The 15807-nt window shown below is 39.5% G+C and overlaps 2 protein-coding genes across 3 annotated transcripts in view; one reads left to right on the top strand and one right to left on the bottom strand.

Annotated features, from left to right (window-relative positions):
• lmbr1 (limb development membrane protein 1) overlaps nt 1-5942 on the bottom strand; it is a 37148-nt gene extending 31206 nt beyond the window's left edge. The window contains exons 1-2 of one of the 2 annotated variants that reach the window (XM_008280784.1): nt 5747-5942; nt 912-984 (exon numbers count right to left, since the gene is read on the bottom strand). In XM_008280784.1, coding sequence (XP_008279006.1) covers nt 912-984; nt 5747-5809 — 136 coding nt within the window. In that variant the 5' untranslated portion in view covers nt 5810-5942. The remainder of the gene's footprint in view (nt 1-911; nt 985-5746) is intronic. The other variant, XM_008280785.1, reaches the window with a different exon arrangement.
• A 78-nt stretch (nt 5943-6020) lies between these two features.
• Nucleotides 6021-14688, top strand: nom1 (nucleolar protein with MIF4G domain 1). Its single transcript, XM_008280783.1, has 11 exons — nt 6021-7248; nt 7342-7454; nt 8502-8697; nt 9987-10310; nt 10451-10561; nt 10882-11052; nt 11589-11710; nt 11872-12004; nt 12540-12671; nt 12765-12874; nt 14470-14688. Exons 1-11 carry the CDS (start codon nt 6262-6264, stop codon nt 14645-14647), a joined length of 2577 nt encoding a protein of 858 aa, XP_008279005.1. The 5' UTR covers nt 6021-6261; the 3' UTR covers nt 14648-14688.
• Nucleotides 14689-15807: the final 1119 nt, after the last annotated feature.

Genomic DNA, 15807 nt, shown 5'->3' with positions numbered 1-15807 from the left:
TCTAAAACAAAAACATACACATTTTACATTTAATGTGAGATTTAAACATATTCTGAAAAATCTGAACATAAAACAGATTTTTTTTGTATTATTATTTGAATAAAATACAGTGAATAGCGCATGTAATGCCGTGTTATATTTCACTATTACTTTGCACTGTAAGCAAAAAGATTTGCCTACCAAACCACTGCATGTGAGGAGGAACAGCCTAGTTTTCTACTGTCCAAATCTCCAGAGGGGATCTCTGGTGCAAAGTGGTCTACTTTCAAAATGAGACAAGGGAAGCCTAGGTGACCTGGACATACTATATTTGTCCTGGGAAAATGGGGTACAGTTCATGATGTCTGCCCAGGTCTCCTTGTTTTCTTGGCTTTTTTTTTCCATTTTTAACTCAGCTTAGAGTTTTAATTTGCATCAGTTTTACCTGCTTTAGCTCAGACGCTGTGTCAGAGATGTAAAAGACGATCTCATTAAATTCTGATTTTGCTTGACTCACCAGTTGTCATACCACAAGACAGGTTATGTCGGTATTAGCCCAGTAGTTTTACTGTGACCAATTGTATTCATGTCGCCACAGCCCTAAAAGCAATGTGGGGTGGATGAAGATTATAATGATACAGAGCTGGCTAAAGCAGATTACAAGCATGGGTGTGGCTTGCCAAGCATACGCCGAAAGCCTTCTTAGCTATGACTTCCTTTCAGTCTACATACAATGAAGGACTGTGTCTCTAAGCAAACACACCATAAACAGAAAAGATAACTAAACCTCCACACTGTGAAATGGTCCCACCACAGACACCACTCTGCTGCGTAAGTGTTGCAGATTCTTCAAGACAAGTCACGGTTTCACTGAGGCACCGTCTTGTTTCTGCTCCCACAGAACGACAGATCAAATTTAACAGAGCACTCACCGCTCTTCCTCTTGTATCTGGTTATGATGCAGTAGGACACGATGTAGAGGACAGCAAACAGGAGGAAGCAAATCTGAAACGACAACATAAGCAGTGCAGTATTTATAATGACTGGAGATAACACAGTTCTTCTCTTATATCCGACATAAGACTCTGGGATTGCTGTGCACTAAAGACATTTTTTAGATTCTATAAAAGGTTTATTCTTCGTAAGATACACACTCAGACGATACTGTATGTCCAATTCTGCAAGACTTCTATGTAGTTCAAGCTCAGTAAAACACTACTGGGTGTACAGAGCAGACATGACATAATTATTTGATGTGATGAACTGATAAAAAATACAGTGACGACCTGGATTATGTCTGAAAAGTGACTCTTCAGCATCAACCCGCGAGCAACAGTAGGATATGCAAGTAATCACACAGAAGTATGTGTGCTGTATTTTCTACTTTATTACATACTACAACTATAAAGTGTCCACAATTAATTAACAACGTCCTTGAGTAATCCAAAAGCAACTAAACTAAATATAGCTAGGAAAAACAAACAACATTTATGTTTGAGAAGATGAAGTCAGTTATTCCTTAACATATTTACTTAACAAATAATCCCTTGAAAAGCAATATTCTAACAGAATCAACACTTTTAGTCTAGTTTGAACTGTAATTATTTGGGTGTTTTAGTGTCTAGTTAAAGAGGACAGCTCAGAATGCAGGGTTTCCCACTTGAATATGTCAACTTGTAATATTAAGGTAATAGTGGAATGTGCTCGGAACAATATGTACCTGCAAATGACTGCAGCCCTAGGTGTGCATGAGGTTTGTGTCACTTGCAAATCTTATGCAGAATACAAAAAATAAACTGATTTCAACACCAATATTACACAGATCAGTGTCTACTTAGCAGTTCAATATGTCTGTGATCATAATGAAGAAAACTGTGCAACGCATCGTTGCTTTTCTCTGTCCGACGACGCTAATTAGGCCAACACCACATGCAAAGTAGTCCAGAAATTAGGTAACCACAGCCTCAAGACAAGCTGGATAGTTTACAGAAAGATCACATTCCACATTCCCTTCTTCTACTGTGGCAGTGACGAGGATGTAACTAATGTTAGAAGCTCCAACTTCAGCACTTTGCACTCTGTCAACACTGCACAACTCATCGTGATCGCGCTGGGATTCTGAAGTGACTCAGCCGGGCGCCAGGCAGACAGCACACATTTCAGACAGACAAACTGACATTAAAAAGAAATGCCAAACCTCCTCAGTAAATCCGGGAGTAATACAGTGTTATATGACAGCTGTAGCAAGACAGTTTTTTTCTTATCTTATGCCGTCCCCTCCCAAATTAAAGGCTGTAAATATATTTCAAGCTACAGACTCGGTGGTGACATTGGCTCAAGCCGAACGATGTCCGCGAAGGAGAAAACCCAGAATAACACAGAATCAGGTGCACACGGCTGATAAACTGGCACAGACACAAAGACACAACAGTGTTGGGGGGGAGATAACAGCAAGTTTCAAGCACACCAGCCAACGCCACTGCTACCAGCCTTGTTATCAAACTGTTTCCCCTCAAACACTAAGCAAAGGAAACCAGCAGGTAATAACAAGTCAGACTTGTCACACGCAGTTTGCGAGCATCTCCAACCAACTTAGCAACAGTATTTCACACCTTCGTACGAACTCGAGCTGGAGCTGAGGGATGGTAATTAAATTTTTTCTGAGAGGGGTCTCTTCAAGTCTATTTGCAGGAAATATGAAGGAAGCTTTCTGGGTATGTGGTGATACTGTGGTGATTAAACACATTTAGCAGGGGAAGTTTGATTTGAAAAGGCAAAAACCTGAAACATGAGTTCCCTCAGCAGGTTAAGGAATTAAAAACAACTTTATTAATAGAGTATCTAACAAATGTAAATACCTGGTCGTGCACCATATACCATTGGACAGTGGATAAGGTTTCTGTAGTGTTGAACCAAGTACTTTATTCTAACGGCAAAAATAATAATAATCACTTAATGTAATGATAATTATTTACACCGAAAAATAATTGTGATGTCAAAGATAATAAAAACTTTGCTCTAGACAGTGCATCTTTCTCAGTAAAGGCATGCGAAAGCCGGATAACGATGTTAGAGCCTTGTTTAAAAGTGGTAAAGGGAAATGTGACTACTGACCACACCACCTGTGAATCAGTGACACGTTATGCTGCATTAACCTGATTTCTCACAGTAACCTCATTTTCCGCATTCTCCGTAAACACGACCTTAGAATTTCCCAATAAGTAGATACAGTGGGATCCACTGTGGAGGAAACATTTTCCCACACTTCAGGTCTAATATGAACACACCATCTTGTCACTGAATCATTTTTAATAACACTGAACCCAGAGTAACCTTGACTGCAATATAAGCACGCTCTGTAACAAATATCAGCCCACTGGCACCTGTAGAAGTTAGCCATAAGCTGACTCACCATAGACATTAAGATGAAATGATACATTGATGTTACAGCATCATGCAAAGGGATCTTAAGTGAAGAATGTTGATACGGGATACTGAGAGCCAGTAGAGAGACGCTCAGGACAAAATGTTCAAGCTAAAGCTGAGGTGTTGATCTTGCCTGCTGGTGAGACATTCGATAGTTTCTACATTTCAAAAGCGTCTGTCAGGAATAATCAAGTAGGCCTACTCTCCCCTTAAACTGTTTCCCTTAACTGACTTAGTTTTTTTCCACCCCTGAGGCTACAGAGACACGAAGACACCACAAAACAATGTGATCTATGTTAGAGGAAGATCACCAACCACTGCAATTTTCAAGGCACCAACAATCGTTAATTAGTAATGTCATTTATTATGTGGTGAAGTCAGACGTTAGCTCACAGCAATTATGAAGACATCAACAGTACAGCTGCAATTGGGAAGTGTTTATCAGACAAGAATAAAACTCCTTACAGATAACATTACACAACATCAGATGAACTTCGACTTTTGTCCCAAGCTTCATGAACAAGGGATGCAAGTAATGGCTGTGATCGATAATCCCCTCAAATGTCTTGTTGCATCTACAACCCCTCCCTCACAAGAAATTACTCAAAATGATCAATTGCTTATCACAGTAGTTTCCGATTAATTTAATAGTTGGCAAATTATCAATTAATTGATAAAGCATTGCAGCTGTATGAATATCATGTCACAGGAAAGTCCTCTGCATACAACACGGACATTTTGCTAAAAAGTGTAGCCCTTAGATCATCGTATATGTATCACAATAAAGCATGTAATGCACCTAAAATGCACCTAATCACAGTAAACAAAACTGTGGAGCATTATGTAATTAATGTGTTATTAAATTAGATCTGAACCAAATCTCCAGCAACCACCACATCAGGACACAATGTTGACTGAGCAGCATCGATATTACACTGTAATTTGAAAAATCTCAGATATTACTGATTTTTTTAATGTATTTGTTTTTAACAAAACATATGTAGTACGAGATTCATCATGACTGGAGATAAATCATCAAAACTGTATCTACAGAACGTCCTGCAGATTCTCAGTCTAAATTTTGACCTTACATCCCACAACAGACTTTGGGAGTGTTGTTCATTATTTTACATTTTTAGGCTCGACTAATGTTTATTCTTAATAAGTTATTTGTTCTGTCTGTGAATTATACTCATGACATGCCTTATGTCCAATGCTGAAAGATTTCTGTGTCGTTCAAGATCAGTAACACACTGCTGTATGTACAGTGCAGGCATTACATGATTATTTGATGTGGAGAACTGATAACAAACAGAGCTGGGGCCCTGGATTATGTTTCAATATGGATCTCTTCAGCATCAACCCATTAGCAACAGTAGGATATGGGAGTGACCACACATTTGCATATTGAAGAAGTATATGTAATGTGTTTGTTACTTCACTAGAAAAAGCCTAACAAGTCCATTTTCTGCTGAATACTTTCTCAGTTATTTGATTTGTCATTTGGTCTACACTGTCAGCAATAAACTAAAAATGTCCAATAGTCCCAAACCAAAAATACTAAGACAAACATTATATCAACAATATCCAAATTGTGTTATATCATGACACAATATTACTGAGCAGCATCAATATTACACTGCAATTTGAAAACACAAGTACAAATCATCTGCCCACTCATCTGCTGATTATTAACTGATCCATCACTGAGTATAAGCAATAAAATAAAATGTCCTTAACAAATGCACAACAGTCCAAAACCACAAATAGTAAGAGTAGTTATTAAAACTGAAGAGGCTGACACCAGATATTTCTTTCCATTTTCACTTTTTAAAAAATCCCCTAAATACCCAAAGTGTGTCACAGCATGACCCAGTATTCACCGAGCAGCATCAATACTACACTGCAATTTGAAAAATCTCACATAAATAAACAAAATATAGATGTCACCACACTGAACTAGTGAGCACTGGGACATTTTGTTCATGCCCTTGTCAGGTTTGTTTACAAGTCTTCTCAAATATCCACAAACACCACGTTAGCTAAGTTCTACTCCTGTGATCAACTAAGTAACGTCAGTTAACGGCAGCTAATATTAACGTGAGCTCAAATTAATCAGCGCGTTCACTCGTTTTTTTTAATTAAAAAAAACTTGGCCGGTAGGTTGAGCCGATATTATAATAATTTTCACATTATTTGGTGCATCATAAAATGCATGATCACGCTCAATAAATACTGCCGAGTCAAACTGACAGACGAAGCTAACGCTAGCTACCGTTAACGTTGGTGTTCAGTAGAGGACGTTAGCCAGCTAGCCTTCATTAGCCGCTCCGTTACTTACGATGTACTCTCGAACTTGGCTGTGAAAATTCTGCTCTCTGATAGTAACATCGTCTTCTTCCATTCTTCATATTGCAAAATACAAAAATAAAAAGCTTCAGATCCACTACATTCTAGCTCGTACAACAGGCGGCAGCAACAACAACAACTCCAGCGCCTTCCTGCCTCTGCAAAAAACTGCACTGACTGGTTAAAAGACAGTTTACATCGAAGCAAAACCGCTCCGTGCCAAAAAAAGAAAAAAAAGAAAAACGCCCCAAAATAAAATACGTCATCACCATGCGCCGTGACCCGGAAGAGGATGGTCAGACGCTTGTGGGTCAACAATATTGTCCTCATGGATGGAGATACATGTGCAGACTGAGGTATTTATTTGATTAAAATAGGCAGTATTTTGGCCTTCGTGTGAGCTATTTGTGCCGGTTTATTTTGTTGTGCATTTGACAAGAAGGCTAGCCGGCTAAAGCTGACGCTATCTCAGCTTTCAAACATATAGCCGAAGTTTAACTAACAGAAATGAAAGGCAAGTGGAAGCAGAATAGCAAAAAGAAGAAGAAGGGCAATGCAGTGTTACAGAAGTACATGGTGGCAGTGGATGACTTTCTTAAAAGCAAAAGTGCCACAGAAGAAGCGGAGAATGACCATGGGCTGAGATTTGTGAAAAAGAAAAGCAGAAAGGAACTACGCAAGGAAAAGCGAAAAATGAAGAAAGCCAAAATGAAAAGTCATTATGAGGGCAAAAAGACTGTTTCTTTACCACCTGGTGATGGGGACAACTCGGCAGAGAATGCTGATAAACAGCCACAAGTGCAAAAGAAGAAAACGAATAAATCAAAGAAGGAGGTGCCAAAAACAGAACCAAATAAGTCTGCTCATGCTACTGCAGAGAACTTTAAAAAATCTCCATCTTCTAAGAAAGTTAATAAGCTTAAAGAATCAAGAAAATTGGCACTTTTGGAAGCAAATGAACAAGAGGACAGAGAAATAAAGAAGCTGGAGAGATGTCTCGGATTAAACAAGAGGAAAAACAAGAAAAGTCTCCCTCAGTCTTTTGTGGCAGACGGACTTGATTACATCCTCGGCATGCTTGACTCTGGATCATCAGCTGCGGGGATGTATGATGATGACGACGACATGGACATGGCTAAAGAGAACTTTGAAAAACTTGATGAGAAAGACTCTGAGTTGTCAGGTGAGGATGAAGAAGCTGAGGATGACATGGCGAGTGAGGGCAGCAATGATGATAATGAAAATGAGGTAGATGGCGAGGAGGAGGAGGAGGAGGAGGAAGGTAGTGTTGATGAGGATGAAATGGAAGAAGGGGAGGATGAGGAAATAGCTGATGAAGAGGAAGACGAGGAGGAAATGGAGGATGAAGAGGAGGAAATGGAGGATGAGCTGAATGAGAGTGATGCAGCTGACTCAGGGGAGGAAAATGAAGAGGAAGCAGAGGAAGAAGCAGACAATCCTGACATGAAGACATCCGAACCAAAGTCAGAAGCTGTGAGTTCAAATACGTGAAATATTTGTTTATGATTTGACATCTTGCATGCTGGATAATGGATCTAATCATGAAGTAATTTTGCCAATGCTTAGGTCACCTCTGCAACTGGCAAGTATGTGCCGCCTCATTTGCGTAACATTGGAGATGATAAGCGCAAAGCTGAGCTGGTAAAACTGAAGAGGAATGTGAAAGGCCTGCTGAACAGGTAACCGTCCTGCCACGACACAACACAAGTTTTAAGAATTTGACAGTCCTATAAAATAAGCATTTCTGTTATTACATTGATTCTTTGGGCATATCATTCAATGTGTGCCAGTGGTAATACCAAAGTCCTACTAACACTAGAGCTTAGCATTTAACCAATTTCAAATAGAAATCGCAATTTGACTCAGTGCAATTAGCAAATTAAAAAGGATTCAATTTGTGATTTGTATCATGCAGAACATCTGATCCGTGGTTTAAACTGTCGTGTCAGTGCTTTTGCATATTAATGCTGTCCTCCTTGTGTGACAGTTATGCTTTTGGTGTTATCTCATGTGACAATGCTTCATCATGTTTTTTAAATGTAGTAAATATAAAATGCAGTAAATATCTAACTGAAGTGTGACTGTAAAAAATAATTAGTTGTGAATTGTATTGTAATATCTGTCAGTGAAATTGCAATTAGATATTATCACCAGTGAGGCACATTTCTATAGTTATCACACAATACACTGTTAGTTACAATGCTACATCACTTTGGTAATACTTGTTAATATAAAATACATTTGAATGCACTGAAATAGCCCCCAAAACACACACAGAAATAAAGAAGTTATGCCAAATCCAATTATATAGACCTAAGAATATGGATTGCAGCATTAAAAAAAAGGGACGCTCTGAATCTTGACCTGTAGTTCACATCTATAAATGGGACATTTGCGTTTTAGCTATAAGACTGAGATGTAAGCATAAGATTTTTGAAAATATCTTTTGAAGATCTTTAGTAGACTGTTCAGCAACTAACTGTAAAGTACAGGTCAGTGTTCTCAAAACAGAAAGCCTCTTTTCTGTTGAATAGACACTAAATTCCTACCATTGACTCAAAACACAGTGCTCCCCTCAAATATCGTGCACAAGATGGGCTGTTTCCATTTGAGGGTATAATCAGTTTACCTGACTTCTCGCCTGCATCCCAACTTTGTTTTGCTAAAATTTTTCAAAAATAAAGTGCTAAAGTGTCTCAAACTAATGATTAATGCGACGCCTTCAGGTTAAGTGAGCCCAACATGGCGTCCATCTGTGGTCAGCTGGAGGAGCTGTACATGAGCTGCAGCAGGAAGGACATGAGCGACACCCTGACAGAGGTGCTCCTAGCAGCCTGCGTCACCCCGACCCTGATGCCGGACAGACTACTGATGGAGCACGTCCTGCTGGTCAGCATCCTCCATCATGCTGTGGGGCTGGAGGTAAGAACGACTTCTTAAATCCTAAATTTCGAGCTAAAGACATTTAAACAGCTAAAAATCATCAAGAAAACAAGCTACCGGCCATCATATGTGATCACGGATGTTGTCGTCTCTGCATTAAAACACTAAATGCCTGTACATGGAGCTTTTAGGCAGGTTTTAGTCTGTGCAGGTAAATCTGTTTGGAGACTTTCAGCTCACTATCTGCTCCACTGATCAGAGCCAAACAGCGTTTGATTGTACCTGACTTTGTGAGAGATAGTAACCACTGACCTGAAAACTAACATCAGCCTTTGGATTATTCATTAGAGGCTTTTTTCCAAGGGATTAGTCTTGTTCACACATCTCAACTGTAAGCTAATACCCTTTAGATTAATTGGAAAGCGGTAGGTGACACTCTGATTTCCTTTGCTTTGAGGTGTAACAGGATCGTTATCTCTCCTTTGTATTGACTTGTAATTCTTCAAATGACCTGAAACAAGTTTATTAGTGAAATTAGTCTATGTCAACAGTTGGCAAGTCACAGTCTGAGGAGTGTTTGGAGGACACTTTAGTGTTTTGGCAACTTGATCATATTGTTGTAGGGTTTCCATCACTTACAATGATAACATTTTACTCTCTAGATGCAGTCGAATAGCCAAAAAATGACCTTTCATGTCTTTTCCTACACACTTGATGAATTCTCCTTCACATCTTCCTTTGACCTCGTGATATTTCCTCTGAGATCAGGGAAGGATGTGGAGGAGAATTCATATGGATGTATTAGAAGGCAAGCAAGAGAATTCAACTGCATTTAAACTGAAAAATGTAATAATGTAACATGCTGATGTGGGTGTGCTGCCAGTGGTACATCGCTTTAAATTTTGCTGCTACAAGGAATTGTAGAACTACAATCGCCTGTTCTTTTGTCAAGGATGTACATTGTGCTGAAGGAGATAAGAAAGCAAGGACTGAAGCACCTTTCCTCAGCATTTAGAGAATTCGACCAGCTCTTATCAAGACTCCCACTTAGATAATTCTGGGTCATTAATGCAGTTAGGAATCTTCCAAAGCAAAAAAGACTTTTGCAACACAACCATTACCTTTACTGCTGAGTCCATGAGGTTCAACCTTAATTTCTGTACATTAGGCAGCTTTTTTAAGACAAGTGCATGATATTGTGTTCATGCAAACTGTAGTGTCTGTTTCCAGCCTGCCCTGTGTTGTGTCTTTAGATAGATCTCACATTGCTCATATGTTATCAACCACAGATACTAACTGCAACTGTAATTACATTTGACCTTTTCCAGGTCGGAGCCCATTTTCTGGAGACAGTTGTGCGAAGGTTTGACGACTTGTACAAGAACCCGAGTGAAAGCAAGGAGTGCGACAACCTGATCGCCATTGTTGCTCACCTCTATAACTTCCAAGTGGTACATTCCACCCTCATTTTTGACATCCTAAAACTGCTGGTGGGAACATTTACAGAGAAGGACATTGAACTAGTTCTGTTTGTGCTGAAAAATGTCGGCTTTGCCCTGAGGAAAGATGACGCTCTGGCTCTCAAGGAGCTCATCTCTGAAGCCCAACGCAAGGCCAGCGAGATGGGCTCGAAGTTTAAGGATCAGACCAGGGTAGGGCAAACAGAATGACTATTTTCTATAATTGCTGTTGTTTCCTAACTACATATCATTGACTGTAGAGCTGTGCAATTGTTTTTTTGTGTGTGTATCAAGTTTGGAAGCTTATCTGACACATGTGAATTTGTCTTCAGGTGCGTTTCATGCTGGAAACCATGCTGGCTTTAAAAAACAATGATATGAGGAAGATCCCTGGCTATGATCCTGAGCCTGTGGAGAGACTGAGGAAGTTGCAAAGGACTCTGGTAGGTGATGGCCATATTTGGTTTAATATGTCCTTATTTGTCCCTACATTGATAAAAAAAATAGATGTGGATTTTATATATATATATTTAGCTTATAGGCCCTCATTTTATTGATCAGCTGATCATGGTTATTATATTCTTTCCAGATAATGTTATTTCCATAGCAGCCTCCACTTGTACCACCAGGGGGCCCCACAGTATCATCTTTACAAAGTGGCACTCCAAAGTGTTGCAGTGTCAACTTGCTAATGTCCTGTTCTTTTATATTTTATGAGTGCTGTTATTCTACTAATTCCAATTGTGCAATGTGTGGTACTCAGATCCACCGGAGTGCAGGGGGCAGCGACGTGAAACTGAGGGTCTCTCTGGATAATCTCCTGGCAGCAGAGCAGGTGGGCCGCTGGTGGATCGTCGGCTCGTCGTGGAGCGGAGCGCCCATGATCAGCAAACAAGGAGACACAACCGCAAAACACAGTACTGCTGAAGGACAGGTAGAGTACTGGAACCACAGAAAACATGATGTTATAGCAGAGCAAATGTTTTAAGTGGGAATCCTTGTCCGGATGTGTTTGGGTACCTAGCAGCTGCTTCCTAAGAAAAAGGCTTAAACCGTGCTGTGATAGGACAGCAGATACTGAATCACATTTGTTAGTACAATATCATTACGCTAAATGTTAATGTTACGCCATTATTGGTCAGTGTTAAGGCTGGATATTGAACCTCAATCAATTGTTAGGGCAAACAAAAATATGTCAGTATCATAAACTATAAAATGTTCTTGTCCTTTGGCTCATATTACGACATTGTGTAACATTTGGGGAGTTTGTCTTGTCCTTGTTAAATAAAGATGGGGTTTAGAAAAAAAAAACATTTTTAGATTTCTCAAGGTAAGTTTTGAGAAATACGTTTTTTTTTTGTTTTGTTTTTGTTAATAATCAGTAACAAAAACCTCACACAGTGTGAAAGTGTGTGTTTGACAATACTAGCATTTCTAACTTACTCTTTTTCATTGTTTTGTTTCTTCCAGTTTAGTGCTAAAGTTTTAGACCTGGCCAGGAAACAGAGGATGAACACTGATGTCAGAAGAAACATCTTCTGTGTGATAATGACCAGCGAAGATTACCTGGACGCATTTGAGAAACTGTTGAGGTTTGTTTTGGCTCACATCTGTGTCCCCTTTCAATAAATTAGTCGAGCTAAGATGGAATGAAAGAAATACGATGTGCTGTTTATAAGTCCAGCCCATTTGGAAGGTTAATTTTTATTTTTTTTTCAAAGCTTTTATTTATTTATTTATTTTTATGTTGAAGGATGGGTCTGAAGGACAAGCAGGAGAGAGAGATTGTTCATGTTCTGATGGACTGCTGTCTGCAAGAGAAAACCTTCAACGCCTTTTATGCTGTATTGGGGGAGAAGTTCTGCTCCCATGACCGCCGCTTTCAGGTATTCTTACTAACATGAGTTGTGCAAAACAGGTAGCATCAGGTTGCATGTCCAATTCATTGTTAATATATATACATAAAGCAATCAATGCATTGTCTGTATGATGATTTAAAGTTACTGAAATCAGATAAGTTAATGTCGATACTGAAAAGGGGTACATTTAATTCCCTGGTATATGTGTGTGACCACCCAGTCTCCTAAACTGTGTGTGACCTGTGTGTGGCCCGGAGTTCACCTCAGCAGTGTGGGACCCTCTAACACCTCTCACTTCTGATTTGACTCAAACTGTGACTACAAACAATGGGGGTGAGACCACACTTCCTTCTTTGCTGCCATGTAGGCCAGCAGCTCATATCAGAAACTGATGACTATTGTCCTCATCAAAGAGCCTGAAATGGAGCTGGTGGGAACGTTTGCGGTTCACATGTAAACTGGATCCAGAAGAGAGGGTTACCTGTGTAGTGAGGCTGCAGTCTTTTTTTCTGTGTGTTTGTGGATTTAAATATTCCGTCAAACCTTCTCTGTCTTCTCCTAGATGACTTTCCAGTTCAGCCTATGGGACAAGTTCAGAGAGCTGTCCAACCTTCCCAGCAGCACCTTCAACAATCTGGTCCAGCTGGTCACCCGCTTCCTTCAGGCAAAGTGCCTCTCACTGTCCATTCTCAAAGTAAGAGATGTGTTGTGAGTAGGGTAATTAGGTTAGCTTGAATTAACTTAAAACATATTTTTTTACAGCCACCTCTATGTTTTGTCTTCATAGGTAATAGAGTTTGGGGAGCTCGATAAGCCCACAGTGCGCTTCTTGCGTCAGCTGCTAACTAAACTGTTTAAAGAAACAGAGCCAGAGGAGTTAGCAAGCATATTTGGAAGGTAAGCATCTTTGTCCATATACTTGGGACACGTCCACACAAATACTCTGATTGATCTCTGTCGATGTCAGATATTCACCACCACCACTGTTCTCGGAGATGGTTGAAGCAGCCACACACATCTACTAATGAGCCTTTCCAAACACACATAAGAAGACAAAAGAACACAACAGCCTAACAAACCTAATATTATTTTTACAGCAATTTATTAGAAGCTCATAGGACAGTAGATCAGGAAAAGCAATCTTTGTGTATAAACTGTAGTACTGGCTAAACCTACGGTGAAGAAAAGCAGTAGACTATTTCCTGATTTTATCTTTTGTAATAATTATGGCTAAAACCTGCTATTTCTAATCATTTTTTAATTTTATTTGGTTTCTGGCAATCATCTTGTGACTCCCTTGTCAGTGTCTTTCAGCCTTTATTTTGGGAACCACTGATCCAGATAGAAATAACCTGTATTTGTACTAACAGGCCTTGAAACCACCTATCATTTAACAATTAACATGCAGTAGACATGCCGTTGTAAACAGGGAACTAAGAGCTGGTTAAGTTTTTTGTGTAAAATATTACCGAACAGTAAGACCTGAGATTTCTTTGCGTGTGCTGTTAATGAGGTTGGATTGTTCCAGGTGATGTGTTTGTTTTCTTATGAACAGTCACATAATAGAGCTGTGATAAATTAGGGAATGAAACACTGTGGCTGATAAGACCCAATCAAGAAACAAACATAGGTGTTTGTTTCTTAAAAGTATGTATTTCATCCAGGCTAAAGTACAATTCTGTAGTCTTCAAACTAAAAGTCTCCGTTTTAAGGTTTCTAAAATGGCAGAGTAGTGAAAATGTAGCAAGAGTTTTAAAATGAGAATTTATTAGTGTGGGATGTAGCCTTAGTTGTTAAGTTTGTAGAGTTAAAGGTTCAAATTTATCCAAGTTATGACACAGTGAAAACGAAGGTATAAAGGAGTTTACAGCTCTGTGAGGCTGTAAAGTGATTTGGAAAAATCAGGTGATCACCAGAGTCATTAAGATTTGTCCTCTGGGGAGCATGTGTGTCTGTACAACATCCCAATCCATCGAATAGTGTTTCAGATATTTTGGTCTGGATAAAAATGGTGAGACCAAAAATTAGCATCTGTATAGCTTATATATATATATATATATTTGCTGTTAGCACTGCTAAAAAAAAAAATCAGTTTTAATTGTTGAGCAATGCTAACTTCTATTAGACAACATTAAAAATAAATAAATAGATAAATAAAAAATACACTCCTATTTACTATTTCAAGTCACAATTATCTAGCACATTATATATACAATATTATAAAGTGAAACCCAACAACTCCAGAGATTCCCTTTGAACAAGCGCTTGACAACAGTGGAGAGGACAAACTACCTTTTACCTGAAAGAGACCTCCAGGAGAGCCAGTCTCAGGGTGGGCGACCATCTGCCTCGACCCGTTGGGGAGAGGGGAGAGCCGAGAGGGAAAATATGAGCAGTGAGAAACAGACAGACAACAAACAAGAGGACAAAACGTCCTTCACACTATGTGAAAGCCTGAAAATCAATGTCTCTCATTGTTTCCCATCCACCAGGATTTCAGGAATTCCCAAGCTTGGAATGCTGCGGGAGGGCTTGAAGCTTTTCATCAGCCACTTCCTCCTGAAGAATGCCCAGTCGCAGGGACCAGCTGAGCAAGCAGCAGTGCTGTCAGAGTGCGCCCAGGTCGCCACCAAAGCCATGGAGGCCAAAGAGGCCAAGCTCAAACTGTAAAACACACACACACACACACACACACACACACACACACACACACACACACACACACACACACACCAGAAAGCCAAAAGACATGCTGTGGAAAAAAAAAAGTGGAACAGAGGGAGGCTTGTTGGGGTGAAAATGCTTCACAGTACAAAAACACAAACGTACAGTTTGCTTAAAGAAGAAATGAAAATGTTTTTGATATTAAATTAAGTGTGAGTTGAGACAGCCTCTTGATTGTTTTTATTTCTGGATGATATTGTCTCAGCACTATGTACAATATTCTAGTTCTTCTTCAACTTTATTATTTTGTAATAAATAAATAACACCTTTAACCTGTGTTTAGTGATGATTTGATAGCAGTATCATAATAATTGTATATTTTCAGCCACTAGATACACTGTCAATGCTGGTGCTTGTATATTTGTTAAAAACGGACAACAAATATTGTAACTTACCGGATTAATAACAACGTTCATGTCATAATAACATCAATAAATTTCAAACCTTTTGCTTAAAGCTTTGACTCATTTCTAGAGAGAAAGAAATCATTTTCATATCTTCTTCTGTGCCTTAACATTTCCATCTGAGACAGCCTTATTACAGAGTTAATATTGCACCGTTCAGACACCTGGAGCCATTCTTCTGGGCTTTACTGAGTCTATTTACACCATACGCAGAATAAAGCATATTTTAATCAAGTCTTTTTCAGTCCCAAACCCAGCTGATCAGTGAAAATCCTTTTGTTGATATTTCCACTTGGCTGCTGTGAGTGTGACTTAAACAGTGGGAACAGAGGGACGCCGGTTCATTCAGTGTTTACACGCCCTGATGAAATGACCCGGGGGGATTGAATCGGCCCTATTCTGTTTGCTCGCTTGACACTAGTGTCCTCCCGCATGGTTAGCATAGCAGAGTCATTCTGTTACATTTGATACTTGCTCCTATTAATTAGCTCCATTGGTGTGGCCTGTATCAATCTAAGGCTGGAGCGCTGCCTGAGGTCAGGAATCGGCCACCGAGGTCAGCCAGAGGAAATGTTCCTCACTGACTGCACAGTGAGCTCATGTTGAAGCGAGGTAAGAGCTTTTTTTTAATTCAAGGTAACTTTTAGGAATCGGTGGTGGTTAAAGGGGCTTGAAGAGCACATCACTTCATCAACGCGAGGA

The sequence above is a fragment of the Stegastes partitus genome, unplaced genomic scaffold, assembly GCF_000690725.1.
Source record: "Stegastes partitus isolate 25-593 unplaced genomic scaffold, Stegastes_partitus-1.0.2 Scaffold210, whole genome shotgun sequence".
NCBI lineage: Eukaryota > Metazoa > Chordata > Actinopteri > Pomacentridae > Stegastes > Stegastes partitus.
This window is presented reverse-complemented; position numbering and strand designations above follow the sequence as displayed.